Raw genomic sequence first — 16,426 nt, 5'->3', positions numbered from 1 at the left:
TATTTACACCTTGCTGAGCAGAGACGGCCTATAGCTTTCATCACATTCTCAAAGGGGTTCACTGACTTCTCCAAAAATATATGAAGCCCTAGTCTGGAAATTCAAGTATGTCTGGATAAACGGTACCCTACTGGTGTTAGCCCTCTATTGCTCTAGTAACCCTGGAAACACTGTGCTTCTAATTGTAAGTTGTTCACCACATGCCAGGTCCTGTTTGGAGCACAGGATGCACACTCTCGTTGGATCCTCACAGCCACCAGAGATTAAGACACAGGTATGTGTACAGATCACTGCCCACCTGGGCTGGAGCCCGGTTCGGCTATTGTATACATCAAGCCAGAGCTGTCCTTGCTGGGGGAGCTGCTGAATGCTTTCACCAGGCAGGACCTGCCCCTGACAACAATCCTATGAGACAGGTACTTATTATTCTTCCAATTTGTACAGCGAGGAAACAGAGGCTCCGAGTAACTCCCTAACTCAGCCCAAGATCACAAGATTTTAACAGACAACAGTCAGAGCTGGCCCTAGCTCTTGGCCACCCCACTATTTCCCTCTCATGGATGGGGAACACCTTCTCTAAACAAATTCATCTGGACCAAAAATTAATTACAAGGTACTTGTTGACTTTACGAACATATTTTTATTTTATAAAAAACAAAAGAAAAAACACTATAGAATTATTTTAAATATGACATTTCTTCCAGTGAATTTTAAATAGCAAGTTTCACAAAAAGATTTGCAACATGACTTTTCAGAAATATACCCACTGCATAAACATTAAGTACATGGCAGAAATATACATGTAATGCCTTTTATTTATTTTATAAAACAGGAAAAGTGCATTTTCCAAGTACTTCTGTAAGCACTGCCTCACCTGTTCCTCCCAACAGCCCAGGGAGGAAGAATCAGCAGGTGTTATTTTTACTTACAAGGAAACTGAGGTCCCAGACATTAAATGATTGACTTAATTAGCAGCAGAACCAGACATGAAACGTGTTCTCCTGATTTTTCATCCAGCCATAAATAACACATATTCTCAAGATAAAAGCTCCATTAAAAAAATACTAGCATTAGTGGGATGGGAGGATACAGGTGCTGAGCAGGCACTTAATAAATATCTGCAGGTGGCAAGATTTCCAACAGGGGAACTGGAGAGCCCTTTGCCAGGTGGCTGGCATTTGCAAAATTTGAGACCTGAAGAGGTGACTGAAGAACTGCACTGGGACTCAAGTTGAAAATCTTTCAGAGCGGGGAAGTTTGCTGGCAGCAAATATGACCCAGAGATCTTAACTTTGGAAAATGCCATTGGCGTTGCAGAATGCTCCGTCAGTTATCAGAGTACAAGGCCAAGAGCTGACAGGGTAACCGTATCTGCTGGGGTGGTTATCGTCACACATTCCCCAGAACCATAAAGTCACCCACATCCTAAGCCCATGAACTAGTTGCTGCTTCAGTTTCCTCTGATACCTGGCTCTGACCAACAAACCCCAGAAAGGAAGAGGACTTCCTGGATTTTTGTGTCTCTAAAAGCTGAGGTCCCTTCTCCCCTAACTCACTGTGAGGAAATGAAAGTTTCCCTCCCTCCCAGGAAAGCTGACGTTCGGTTGTGTGTTTCCTGCCAGATCTTGGCTTCTGCCGCAGACCTTTTTCTTGATCCCATGCTCCTCTTTCCAATTGAGGGTCCTCAGCTGTGTTCCACCCATCAGAGGCCAAAAAGCTCCAAACTGTCCAGTTTCTCCTCTTTGTAGAGCAGAATATTCTCCATCAGTTTCCTTTTGGCCTCATTGATCTCAATTTCCCACGAAGTCTCTGTAGCTGATGTTCAACAGGAAGTAAAAAAAAGAACAACTTGAACAAAAGTACTATTATTATAAGTCTTAGACTCACTTAAATCAGGTTTCTGAATCAGGCCAAGTGTAATGAGCGTTTTCATCTCTTCTGCCTTTGCAGGGAAGCCTGCAGCCTGCTCCCATGCTCCTCCCACGGTGGAGTGAACAGGCTCACAGCCTCTCTCTCCCCCTCTGTTCTCCCCATGGAAAGAGGAGCAGTCAAAGCCTAGGACATTTATTGGACCAATGCGTACTAGGGACAGGAACATGTCACTGAAAAGGCCTTCCTTTCTGAGAAATGTATAATTAGGTAAAAAAAAAAAAAAATGGAGAAGGCCTTCCTAATTTTTAAGAAGGAAATCTAGTGTATTTGCAACTGAGTGGCAGAAATGAAAGGTATCTTTAGGAGTGGCTGGCAAGGGCAAGGTTTCTGTTGTGAAGTGAGGATGGAAGAGTGGGCAGGGACAGACCACACAGGGCCCTGCTGGTCCCAGGAAGGCTCTGACTTGGTCCCTGAGTGCAATGGGGACTTTAAACAAGGGGTGACATGCACTATGTTTTTAAAAGCCACTCCAGCTGGCTTCCTGGAGAAAGAACTGGTGAGGGAGGGGCCAGAGCGGATGGAGGAGGCAGGGAGGCCGTGCAGTCATCCCAGCAAGAGGACAAGACAAGGGGGCAACGCAGAGAGGTAGATGGAGGTGAGAGAGATTTGGGAGGCAAATGGATGGGACTGGGTGAGTGACTGGACATGGGGGGCAGGGAGGAGAGTGAGGTGTCATGGACAACTCCCAGGTTTTTCTTTGTGCAATTAGCTGGTTGGTGAATGGCTGAATAACCAAATGACAGTGAATGAGGCTGACGGAAAGAATAAAAGGATGGGCTGAAGTTAGGGACACACACATGGGCATGGGGAAGCACTCTGACTTCCATGGCTTACCATCCTGGGGAGGCTCCGCGCCGGCAGACGCCACAAAGGAGTCGGCCTGCAGCCTTCCTTCCCCACATTCTGTGGGGAGAAATGAGGCGGCAGCCCCCGCCCAGGGTGCCACCCTCACAGAGGAAGAGGCATCAAGGCTGGAATTGTCAACATCATCTGTTTCCTCTGGGGTGTTGGAAGAAGAGCTTATGCCCTCAGAAAGCCCATGCCAGGGGTGTGATGTTTCCCGACCTTGGAGCCGCTCTTCCACGGCAGCCACAGAGCCATGCACCTTGGGGAGGAGAGGGACAAGAGTGCCATCAGGAATTCTTCCTGAAATCAAAAATCTAATGCCTGATCCCCCAGGCTACAGAGGAAAGAGAGAGAGAGAGACACTGGAGAATCAAATGCTTGTTGCTTTGGAAAAATAGCATCCTTCCATGAAAAGATCTGAACTTGCTCCCCACCCACCTGGACCATAGATGAGATCACATGACTCTAGATGTGCCAATCATAGTACCCCATTCCTCTAACCATAATGATTCATCCAGGTTTGGGCACATGACCCAAGCAGGCCAATAGAATCCTTCCCTGAGATTTTTCCACCCAGAGCGTATTGGGGAAAGAACCCCCTTTCCTTTCTAGTGGCAGAACCACACTCCCCACCATACAGTAGGGGAAAACAAAGCCTCCACACAGGGTAAAGCAGGGGCAGGCAATGGAGAGAGAGCCACAAACACAGAGACAGATAGCTGTGGCTTCGGTGTTTGAGACCCTGAATGTAACTTCCCTGAAACCAGAACAATGCCTGTCCTCTCTACTGTTTGGTTATATGAGCCACTAAATTCATGCATTCATTAATTCACTCATTCATATTCTCCCTCCCTATGTCAGGGGCCGTGTGTGTGTGTGTGTGTGTGTGTGTGTGTGCGCGCGCGCACGCGTGTATGTCTATGTCTAAGAGTTTGAATTGAGTTTCTAACACTCTCAGCCAGAAATGCATTAAGTAATATAAATGTTGCCTTTGAAGGCTTTCTGTTTAGGGAGATTAGGAAAAGTCAGAGGAAAGGAAGAACTGTTTCTTCTTTACATGCATGCGCGCACGCATGTGCGCGCGCACACACACACACACACACACAGGACATATATACATACCCTTAATAATAAATCTTATTTCCTCAGTGACTTGCAAAAAATTCTGTGTATAAATGTATACATTTTACACACAATGCATGAGTTTTGTTTTGTTTTGCTTTTTTGAGACAGGGTCTCACTCTGTCACCTAGGCTAGAAAACAGAGGCGTGAACATAGCTCACTGCCTCAGTCCCCTGAGTAGATGGCACATGCCACCACATCTGGCTAATATTTTTCTTTTTGTAGAGATGGGGTCTTGTTCCATTGCTCAGTCTGGTCTCAAACTCCTGGCCTCAAGCAATCCTCCCGCCTCCCAAAGTACTGGGATTATAAGTGTGAGCCACCACTCCCAGGCCAACAATGAGTTTTTATAGATTAAAAAATTAAAAGATCAGAGAGGTTAATTCCCTGCCTAAAGCCACCCAGCCAGTGAGTGGCAGAGCTGACCACTGACCCAGGCCTGCTTTTCTTCCAGTCCAGGACCCAGCTGGTCTCTCATCTTCCTAGCCTGGTTGTGATGTACCGGGGGCAAAGACCATTTCTTATCCCTCGTTGTATACCTGAAGTGTCCTACCCCTTCATTCTATATGGCAAATGTCTCCTGATCCTTCAAGGCCCAGTCAAAATGTCAACTCTTAAGATAAATATTCACAGTAGACATCTAATAAATATTTGTCAATCTAAAGCCTATATTCCCTTGTAGCTAGGTGTGGCCATATAACTAGGTTCTGGTCTACATTATGTAAGGAAATGTGATGTATGCATTTCCAGGTCACACCTTTAAAAGGAAGGGAGTGTGTCCTCCTCTTTCCTTTAACCTTCTTTCAATGGATGGAACGCACATGTGATGGCCTGAGCTAGTGCAATCATATTTAACCCTGAAATAGAAGTCACATGGTAATGATAGCAGAGCAGTAATACAGAGGGAGTCTGGGTCCCCAGTACTGTGGCACCGCCACATCAACACCAGACTGCCTACATTCAGACTCTTCAGCTAAAGAGAATAAAGTTCTATCTTGTCTGAACCACTGTCTTTTAGAGTCTCCTTATAGCAGCTTTACCTGTACCTTACCTGATAACACTGAACAAATACATGGAATGAATAAAAGGATGAAGTTTCGAATGCAAGAATAAGTGGTTGAGGGAGATCTTTTTAGAATATAAATCTGATTATGTCCTGCCCCTGCTTAAAACCCTTAGTGATGCCCCAAAAATCCTTAACTGTGCCCACAAAGCCTCTATCACTGGCCTCTCCCTTCCTTACAAAACTCATCACAAGCCATTCTGCCCCACCTGCTTTATGTTCTAGCTACTCTGACCTTCCAGGCCCTGGAACATGGCAGGCTCTCCTCAGCTCAGCCCATCTGCATGAGCCATTTGCTCTTTGTCTGCTTAAACACCACCTTCCTCAGGAAGCTCTACACGGTAGGGTCCTCATTATACACTATCCTGGCACTCACCACACGGATAATGACTGCACCATGTCCATGAGCTCCAGAAAGGGGAACTGGGTCTGCCTTGTTCACCACTAGATCGATCCTCCAGACCCAGCACACGACTGCAGAATGAACGACTGAACACCATGGCACTTGGGCACTTCGGGGGAACTTGTGCTGGCCCAGGCTTAGAACAATGACTCAGGCCTCCAGCTCCTGCCACGTGACAGCGCAAGATGGCAGACATGCGGCTGAACTGGGAGTCCAGAGAGCTCTGACAGAAACTCAGTCTGGGGCCTCATCTTCTCTCTAAGCCTTCGCTTTCCGATCTGTAAAATGGGAGGCTTAGGGAAGAGCAGTGATTTTTGAAGATTTTTTTCAGCTACCAAAGCTTTTCCTCAAATGAAATACTGAGAACCCAATATTTAATTACAAGAGTGAAAGTGGGTCTCTGGTTGGAGTCATAAGTGGGGGCCTGCAGCTCCCCCTCCCCTCTTGCTGCCAACAGCAACTCCTGAGGTCCTCCCAAAGAGCCCCCCTCTGCCAGACACCACTGGAAAATCACTCAGCTAGATGATCTCTAAGGGCCATCTCAGGCAGTGGTGGTTTTGTCCTTAGCAAGACCTAGCAGTGATCCCCAGATTTACGCTTTTTACCATGGAAACCACCTCTCCTTACCATGTCCGTAGGAAAATGTTTCATCCCCTGTGCTGGTTGCTTTCTGGAATGTCTGCAAGTCCATGGGCTGCACATGCTCCCTTTCTCTGGGACCTGGCTGTGTCACTATCCAGGGATTGAGACCCTAGCAGCCAGGTTTATATACCGGACCCACCCCCTCACCTGAGTGGATATGACCCAACTAGGCCAATGAGATTCTTTCCCTGAGAGGTTGGAATTGGGATCCAGAGACTTAGTCTCTCAATGAAGGTCGAACGATAACATGTAAATGGAAGTGGCCAAATGCCCTCACTAAGAGGGTGGAAGAAAAGAGGAAGGGGGCCGAGAGAGAAGAGAAAGCAGCAAGCAGATCAGAGAGAGCAGGCCGAGTTCCAGGAGCATCCAAGGGTCTGGTCCTGTGCCGCCTGCGGCCCAGCAACGCACCTGCACTCGGCTCCCCCTGTGATCCACATACCACCCCTTTGTGCTGCCGTGAGCTCCAGTCGTTCTGCGGCTTGCAGACAGATACAGCTCTGGTTTACGAAATCACGTCTTGGTAAAGGGATGGTCCCTGATAAGGCAGACCCATGTGACCCCTGGGCAGCGAGACCCAGCTGAGCCTGAGGCTCACCTCCGCCAGGCTGGCGTTTCGCCTACGCAGGCAGAGGCAGGCGGCCGTGGCCAAAGCCTCCGCGCAGTCCTGCGGCAGCTGCCCTGCGCCCTTCTCCAGGTACTTCTGGCAGATCTCCTTTGCCATCGCCTTCTCCACACCCGTCTTCCTGGAGCACAGCGAGGTGGTGCTGCTTGGAATTTCACTGAGCAGTAAATCCTTCTGTGGGAAAAAGAGTGGAAACGCCCCAGGTGAGCTGCAGGGGTGTGGGGGCCATCACACGTGCCCCCCCTCCTCTAGGGCTGTCCCACATGTGCGAAAACTGCTCAGAAAACCAAACGGATATTTTAAAAATAAATGCAAGGGGCCAGGCACGGTGGCTCATGCCTGTAATCCTAGCACTCTGGGAGGCCGAGGCAGGAGGATCCCTTGAGCTCAGGAGTTCGAGATCAGCCTGAGCAAGAGCGAGACCGCGTTTCTACCAAAAAAACAGAAAGAAATTATCTGGACAACTAAAAATATATATAGAAAAAATTAGCCGGGCATGGTGGTGCATGCCTGTAGTCCCAGCTACTCGGGAGGCTGAGGCAGGAGGATTGCTTGAGCCCAGAAGTTTGAGGTTGCTGTGAGCTAGGCTGATGTCACAGCACTCTAGCCCGGGCAACAGAGTGAGACTCTGTCTCTAAATAAATAAATAAATAAATAATAAATGCAAGGGTCCCAGAAACAAATAAAACACCCAAGAACTGGAGAATCACTAAAGTTCTTACGTGCACAGGACATTTCACAGTGTCCTCATACCACAAACCCAGGGGCTTAACTGTTCTAGGCCTTGGTTGCTTCATCAGGAAAATGGGATAACAAAAATGCCTACTCCTGGGACTAAGACAAACGTTAAATGAAACAACGCACCTAAAACACAGAGGGTGACACCCGACACAGAATAAACATTCAATAGTCTATTAGTGATAATAAATAATAACAGCAGCGGATAGGCTCTTACTACATGCTGAGCATTTTACGCACCCTAATATTTAGATTGGTGCAAAAGTAATTGTGATTTTAGCATTGTTGAAATTTGCCATTTGATATTGGAATACATTCTTTTTTTTTCTTGAGACAGAGTCTCACTCTGTCACCTGGGCTAGAGTGCTGTGGCATCAGCCTAGCTCACAGCAACCTCAAACTCCTGGACTCAAACGATCCTCCTGCCTCAGCCTCCTGAGTAGCTGAGACTACAGGCACGTGCTGCCACACCTGGCTAATTTTTTCTATTTTTAGTAGAGACAGGGACTCGCTCTGGCTCAGGCTGGTTTCAAACTCCTGAGCTCAAGGGATCCTCCCGCCTTGGCCTCCCAGAGTGCTAGGGTTACAGGCGTGAGCCACCATGCCCGGCCTGGAATACATTCTTAAATAAATGTGGTTATGTTGTACATCATTTTAATGAACATTTCTCACTTTATGTTTTTTTGCTAATGACTTATTACCTGCTGTTTATTGTATATTTATTTTAGACTATGGAAATGATGTTAGACAAAAAGCAAATTCAAGCGATTTTCTTATTTGGGTTCAAAATGGGTCATAAAGCAGCGGAGACAACTTGCAACATCAATAACACATTTTGCCCCGGAACTGCTAAGGAACGTACAGTGCAGTGGGGGTTCAAGTTTTGGAAAGGAGACGAGAGCCTTGAAGATGAGAAGCACAGTGACTGGCCATCGGAAGTTGACAACGACCAACTGAGAGCAATCCTCAAAGCTGATCCTCTCACAACTATATGAGAAGTTGCTGAAGAACTCAACGTCAACAATTCTACGTTCATTCAGCATTTGGAGCAAATTGGACGGTTGAAAAGGTTCAACAAGTGGGTGCCTCATGAGCTGACCGACAAGAAAAAAAATCGTTGTTTTGAAGTGTCGTTTTCTCTTCTTGTACGCAACAGTGACAGACCATTTCTCAGTCATATTGTGACATGCGATGAAAAGTGGATTTTATACAACAACCAGCAATGACCAACCAGCTCCGTGGTTGGACTGAGAAGAAGCTCCACAGCACATCCCAAAGCCAGAACTTCCACCAAAAGAAGGTCATGGTCACTGGTGGTGGTCTGCTGCCGGTCTGATCCACTCCAGCTTTCTGAATCCCAGCGAAACCATCGCATCTGAGAAGCCTGCTCAGCAAATCGATGAGATGCACCGAAAACTACAACACCTGCAGCCAGCATCGGTCACCAGAAAGGGCTCATTTCTTCTCCATGACAACGCAGGTCACACAACCAACTCTTAAAAGTTGAACGAATTGGGCTACGAAGTTTTGCCTCATCCACCATATTTAACTGACCTCTCACCACCCAACTACCACTTCTTTAAGCATCGCAACAACTGTTTGCAGGGAAAACGCTTCCACAACCAGCAGGATGCAGAAAATGCTTTCCAAGAGTTTGCTGAATGCGAAGCACAGATTTTTATGCTACAGGAATAAACAAGCTTATTTTTTATTTCTTGTTGCCAAAAATGTGTCAATTGTAATGGTTCCCATTTTGATTAATAAAGATGTGTTTGAGCCTAGTTATAATGATTTCAAATTCATGGTCCAAAACCACAATTACTTTTACACCAACCTAATAATTTACTTTTATTAACAACTATGTAGACAATCTCTTATGATATTAGCATTTTCAAATATAGGACTCTGATTCATGTATATATAAAAGGAGAGACACTATATAAATAATATTACATCTATTTATACTTTCTATACATTTTATATTTATATATTACATGTTTTATAATATTTTACATTACATAAAATGCAAGAATCTGAATTATGCTGAATTATACAAACTGAAGATATGCTATATAAATAATTATATTTCCATACAAATATGTAGGCATATTTAGTGAGGAGAAATTATAGTATGTTATATATTTCATGTGTAATATGGTATATAGTTACATATTTGTATATATAAATGTTATAAAAATATTGCATTTAGTACTTATGTTGATTAAATATATTATAAAGAAACTAATATGTAACATAATTGTGTATACTATTGATTTATATCACATACTTATTATAGTGTATTGATCTATTATATCATTATATTAACATTTACATTTATGGTCTATTTGTATAAATATTTAAATACAAATTTTTCATACATATTGTATTTGTCATATATATTATATATTTCATTATTATTTTTTTAGAGATAGGGTCTTGCTCTGTCACTTAGGCTGGAGTACAGTGGCACGATCATAGCTCAATGTAGCCTCAAACTCCTGGGCTTAAGCAATCCTCCCACATCAGCCTCCCAAGCAGCTGGGACTATAGGCATGTACCACCATGCCTGGCTAATTTTTCAATTTTTTGTAGAGATGGGGGTCTTGCTATGTTGCCCAGGCTTGTCTCAAACTCCTGGGCTCAAGCGATCTATCTTCCTCTGCCTCCCAGAGTGCCAGGATTATAGACATGAACCACCGTGCCTGGCCTAAATAAGATTATATATACATATTTGTAATTACATATTATAAAATACATATTTCATATAGTTATATATGTAATTAATAAATAAAATAAAAACAAACCTAGCTGGCAAGGTTTACATTTCTGACCCTCTTGCACAATTCTCTTGTGTGAGCTCTGCCTTTTAAATGTTTATCTTTTTAAAAAGTGTAATGGCATTTAAAGTTGATAAATCAATAAATAACAGTTGAAGCATATTAGATACAGATACAGAGGTTACCGCTATCTGAAATAGAATTAGAAACTGTTAAAAGTGACTGCCCTGAAAGAAAGATAGAAGTAGCAGCTGACCATTTTACTACCCCTAATAAAACGATGGATTTCATCTAGCAACCAGCAGCAAGAGATGCTGAGGGTGCAGTAGTGCACACCTTGTGGGCAATCAGGATATGGGCAGCTTGGCTGTAGACCACCTCCAATGCCATGAGATGCAGCACAGGGGACCACAGCCCCCAGCAGAGCCTGTGCACCCAGCCTACCTCCCCCATCACAGGGAGATCTCCACTGCCTGGGGCTGAGAGACCCCAACCTTTCCCAAGCTGAAGCTGCAGGGTATTGAGGTGCTAGCCAGATGTCTTCCCACAAAGGTCTGCAGTGGAACAGGGCAATGGGGCTCCCACCAGTAACAGGGAAACCAAATGTGGAACTGACTAAAAGAAAAGGGCAATTGGGTAATCTCCAACCCAACCAAAGCTGAAGATGAGCAAATATGCCCAGGGCCCTGGGAGGAAGTGGAGGAGGTGCGGGTGCTGGCACTTCCCTGTAAGCCCACCGCCCATGGAGAAGAGGGAGGAGTTTGTGTATAAGGTCTGGGAGGAACGCTGGGGGGTCATCCCTGTGATGTGCTGCTCCCTAACGGGCTGAAGGACATGACTCCCTGCTCCATTGCCATAGACCACACTCCTTCTGGCTTGTTTCCAGCACACCTGCCGTATCCATACAGAAACTGGCGACATCTGGACCCATCTGCTTGGTTTCATGCCGTTTTTCTTTTCAGGAATCTTGACGATGCTCAGACCAAATATGTACTTTCCGGCCCCTCTGCAGGAGAAGGTGGTTTTGAGGATGTTCTTTTTGGGTGCAATGCTCTGCCTCAGCTTCTCCTGGCTTTTCCACACCATCATCTACTGTCATTCAGAGAAAGTGTCTTGGAGTTTTTCCAAACTGAACTACGCAGGGACCTTCTACTGATCATGGGAAGATCTGTCCCCTGGCTCACTCTCTCCTACAGCTCCCCACAGCCAAGGCTCATCTATCTCCCCACCGTCTGTGTCCTGGGCATTTCTGCATCCTTGTGGCACAGTTGGACTGGTTTCCACTCCTGAGGGACTTGGCTGGAGAGTGTGGTGCCCACCATGCACTCTGCCATCACTGAGGCTTTGTCAAGGCCACCACAGTGGGCAGGAGGGCTGGTTCTTCCTCATGCTGTGACGTGCATCACCGGAGCTGGCCTTCATGCTACTCGAATTCTTGTGCACTTCTTTCCTGGAAAACTTGACATACAGGCCAGTCTCATCAGATTTTCCACGTCCGGTGGTGGCAGCAGTATTTGTTCACTTCCACGGGGTGTCCAACCTTCAAGAATTACATAATGGCCTAGAAGGTGGCTGTACTGATGACTCCTTTCTCCGGGCCTTCTCCCCTGAGGGGTGGAGGGAGAACTTCCCAAGTGCTTTTAAAAATAACTTCTTTGCCGAAGTGAGAGGAAGCATCTGAGTTGTCTGTTTCTAGAAGAAACTTCTTAGAGTATTCAGTACCAGCCAAGGCTTCAGTCCACTTTCATACCCACTGGGCAACAGATTTTCCATCTTCACCCCCCTAGCTGGGGAGGGTGGGGATGTCCAAACTTACCCACCCCTCTTCTCAGCAAACCCCCGTCAACGAGGCAACCCCCGGCACCTCACAGGGGCAGTACTTTGAAGCTCACGTTGAGATTGTACCCCCTCCTTCAACCACTTTGGGAAAAAATTACAGACTGAGATGTTTCAGAAATTCTTTCTTTCTTCTTTTTTTTCCTGTAAGAAAATTTCCCTCCCTTACCCCAACCTTACTTTGCAACCTGGTTTATAAGAGACCATCCATTTTGGTAGCACACTTTTGAAAATAATTATAACCTGGTCCCATCTTTCTAGGTCCTGGATCTGCTTATACAGCAGGAAAAATAAAGCCACCGGCTAATCATGGAAATATGTCCAGGCTTTAAATAACTTGAATTTTAATTTTTTTTTCTTGGCATTAAAATGTAAAATTAAAATGCGGAAAGGTATTTAATATTAAGTTTTAAAATAAAATTTGTAATACAAAGACTATACTGACAATAAAAGAAAGTTCAGAAGATATGTGGCATTTTTAAAAAGAGAGAGAGAGATGCTGAGAATACACAGCAGGAGGATGTCAGCAACTTCACCTGAACCCCCTGACCAATCTTAGCATTGAAAGCAGGACAACAGGCCACATGCCCCATGTCCTGATGGAACAGGAAGCACACAGCACCTCAAGAAAGTGATCCTGACAAAAGCATTGACCGTGAACCTAAACAAGCCTCAAGAGCTAACTGCCAGGGCACAGAAAACATGAGGAATAGAGAAACAAGTGAAGGATACCACAAGGATGTAATCAGCAAGACCCAGAATATGACACAGTCTATACAGGACAAATGACCCACTTTATGCAAAAATGCAATGACATTCAGAAAGAAAAAGGGAGCAGAGGGAAAGGCTGTGAAAGAACGAGAGAGGCTTAAGAAACATAACCAAAGTAATATGTATACCGTCTGTGGATCTGGTTTCAAACAAACCACCTTTAAACAGGGCATAGTGGCTCATGCCTATAATTCCAGCACTTTGGGAGGCTGAGGCAGGAGCATCGCTTGAGGCCAGGAGTTCAAGGCAAGCCTGGGCAACATATAGAGACCCCATCTCTACAAAAATTTTTCTAAAAACTAGCCAGGTGTGGTGGCACACACCTGTAGTCTCAGCTACTTGGGAGGCTGAGGCAGGAGGACTGCTTAAGCCCAGGAGTTCAAGGTTGCAGTGAGCTAGGATGACACCACTGCACACCAGCCTGGGCAACAGAACAAGATCCTGTCTCTAAAAGAGAAAAACCCACCTTTAAAAGCAACTTTTGGGCCAGGCACGGTGGCTCACGCCTATAATCCTAGCATTCTGGGAGGCCGAGGTGGGCAGATCGTTTGAGCTCAGGAGTTCGAGACCAGCCTGAGCAAGAGCGAGACCCCATCTCTACTATATAAAGAAATTAGCTGGACAACTAAAAATATATAGAAAAAATTAGCTGAGCATGGTGGCGCATGCTGTAGTCCCAGCTACTTGGGAGGCTGAGGGAGGAGGATTGCTTGAGCCTAGGAGTTTGAGGTTGCTGTGAGCTAGGCTGATGCCACAGCACTCTAGCCTGGGCAACAGAGTGAGACTCTGTCTCAAAAAAATAAATAAATAAAAGCAACTTTTGATATAATTTGGGAAATCTAAATATGGAATGGGTATTAAATGATATGAAGGAATTAATAACTATATTTTATGAATAAAGATATAATATCTGGAATTTTATTTAAAATATACATACAAACACACACAAGTTTTTTGGGGTGCTTAAAAAGAAATAAGAAAGGCACAATGTAAAAAAGTGATGGGATAGACATCGGGGGAGTCTTTATATTCTTCTGTTTACTTTTGTGTGTGTTTGAAATTGTCCATGAAAAAAAGGTATTTGAAGAAGTCATCCTAGAGGGGGCAGGCATGGAATCTCTGCCCTGTGTTGGGTTGTCTAAGCCAAAGCATGCAGTGCTTGAATTTAAATGTTAATTAAATAGGAATTATTGTTACAATTTTTATACAGTAATACTTTTTTTTTTTGTATTTCAGAGACTGGGTCTCACTCTGTTGCCCAGGCGTGATCATGGCTCACTACAACCTCAAACTCTGGGGCTTAAGCAATCTTCCCGCCTCAGTCAGCCTCCCCAGTGGCTGGGACTACAGGTACATGCCACCAAGACAGACCGTCTTGTCTTGTCTTGTCTTTTCTTTTCTTTTCCTTTCCTTTCCTTTCCTTTTCTTTTCTTTTCTTGAGATGGGGTCTCGACATGTTTCCCAGGCTGGTCTCAAACTCCTGAGCTCAAGCAATCCTCCTTCCTCGGCCTCCCAAAGTGCTGGGATTACAGGTGTGAGCCACAATACCTGGCCAGAAATACTGTCTTGATTGTGGTGGGGATTACACAACTGTATATATTTGTCAAGACTCATGCTATTTTGTACACCTCAGAAGTGGGAGTTACACATTTCAACAGAAATGAAAGCATATGTCAAACAGAGACGCACACACGGCTTTATTTGTAACGGTCAAAAACCGGAAACACCCCAAATGCCCATCAGCAGGGGAACGGACAAACTGCAGCACATCCACACAGTGTAACACCACTCAGCAACGACAGAGATGAACCACTGCTGCACACAAAGAGCACGGATGAATCTTAGAACATATAACTAAGTGGAAGAAGACAGACAGACAAGAGCACAGAGGTATGGTTTCATTTCTAAGACATTCCAGAAAATGTAAGCTTTTGTATGGTGACAGAAAGCAGACCAAAGCCTAGGGGTGACGGGGGCAGGAGGGTAGAGAGCTAATTTCTGGGGACAGTGAATCTAGATGCTCCTGTTCCTTATTTATTTATTTATTTTAAAAGATGGGGTCTTGCTCTGTCGCCCAGGCTGGAGTGCAGTGCTGTGATCATAGCTCACTGTAACCTTAAAGTCCTGGACTCAAGTGATCTTCCCGCCTCAGCCTCCCAAATAGCTGGGACTACAGGCATGTGCCACTGCACCCAGCAGGTTCATTATTTTGATTTGGTGATGGTTTCATATGTATGTATGTATATATATATATATATATATGTACACACACATGTGGAAAAATTTATCATATTATGTATTTTATCCTCATTATTTATAAATAAAGTTATTTATAAATAACTTCATGGTATGTATAATTGCACTGTAATTTCTATAACCACTTCACCATTGACAGATACTGCATTTGCCTGCAGTGCTTTACTATTATAAATAATGCTACACCAAACATCCTTGTTCACCTGTCTTTCCTCACTGTGTGCACGTTTCTCTGCTGTACAAAGGAAATTGCTGCATCAGAGGGCAAAAACATTTTTCATTTTGATGGAAACCACCAAATGCCCTCAGGAAACACTGTGGCAATTAACCCTTTCCCAAGCCTGGGGAGGGGTCTGCTTCCTCCCACCCCAGACAAAGACGAAGTGTCAGCAAGCTTTCCTCTCTGACTCAAGATTGATTACCCAACAGGCTGCACATACCACAACAGGACATGATAAAAGATCATATTTGAGTCTAGAGGAAGAGAAAGAAATTAGGTTTTTTGAAAAATCTTCATGTTTTTAGAAATCATTAACAAAAAAACCTTCCAGAAAATTCTATGTCAGTGCCTCAAAAGCCTCCTTTTTCTATAACATTCATCCAGGAAGCCCCAGAGGACTGCTAGGGAATGCTCCCTGAGGAAACAGTCAGGAGAGGAGAAACCACCCCAAACAGCCGACATTGAAGCTGCCCAAACCAACCCGACCTCTTCAAAGTATATGGTGAAGCATATGGCGTTGGGTGCCCAGCAGGGGCAGAGCCCAGACTTCAGCGAAGGGACAAGGCACGGCCTTCTGAGTCTAGGGAGAGGACATCAGGCTCCCTAGCCCAGAGCACAGGGGATGCTTTTCAGACCCAGGCACAAAAAAATCTGGCTATTCCAATGGCCTCAACATTGGAAAAAGTACCCCCTCTCAAACTGATGAAGAAGACTAGAGCTTGCATAGGATTTGGAATTCTGCAGAAAATGGGTTCAAACCCCAGTTTTACCACCGATCTCACTTTGGGCATAAGACAAGTCACTTCAGATTGGCCTCAGTTTTCTCAACTGTAAAACGGAGATGACAATACTGAATTCATATGGTTGGACTGTCATGAGAAACAGTCAGGAGAGTGTTGTGGTCAAGAGCTCAGGACCCAGAGTCAGGGAGACATGACTGAGAACTCCAGCTCTGACACTCTGACACTTAGTAACTCTGAGATCTCAGGCAAACCTCAGAGCCTGCTTTCTTCCTCTGCAGACCAACACAAGGACCCCATATCATGAGGATTTTGAGATGCTTTATAAAGAGAATAGATATATAAAATATCTTTCTCTTTTTTTGGAGACCAAGTCGCACTCTGTCTCCCCAGCTAGACTGCAGTGGTGTCATCATGTGTTGTTATATTTTTAAAATGACTCTGTATATCAGTTATT

The 16,426-nt window shown here is 44.9% G+C and overlaps 1 protein-coding gene and 1 pseudogene across 1 annotated transcript in view; one reads left to right on the top strand and one right to left on the bottom strand.

The window, feature by feature from the left end:
* Positions 1-737: 737 nt before the first annotated feature.
* IRAK2 (interleukin 1 receptor associated kinase 2) overlaps positions 738-16,426 on the bottom strand; it is a 65,228-nt gene continuing 49,539 nt past the window's right edge. The window contains exons 11-13 of the mRNA XM_069476133.1: positions 6,605-6,805; positions 2,767-3,037; positions 738-1,815 (exon numbers count right to left, since the gene is read on the bottom strand). Of these exons, the coding sequence (XP_069332234.1) occupies positions 1,703-1,815; positions 2,767-3,037; positions 6,605-6,805 (585 nt within the window). The 3' untranslated portion in view covers positions 738-1,702. The remainder of the gene's footprint in view (positions 1,816-2,766; positions 3,038-6,604; positions 6,806-16,426) is intronic.
* On the top strand, positions 8,592-11,827 carry LOC138387833 (adiponectin receptor protein 1 pseudogene; annotated as a pseudogene).

Source organism: Eulemur rufifrons, chromosome 7 (assembly GCF_041146395.1).
Source record: "Eulemur rufifrons isolate Redbay chromosome 7, OSU_ERuf_1, whole genome shotgun sequence".
Lineage (NCBI taxonomy): Eukaryota > Metazoa > Chordata > Mammalia > Primates > Lemuridae > Eulemur > Eulemur rufifrons.
Note: the sequence above shows the minus strand (reverse complement) of the source record. Positions and strands in the feature narration are given on the sequence as shown.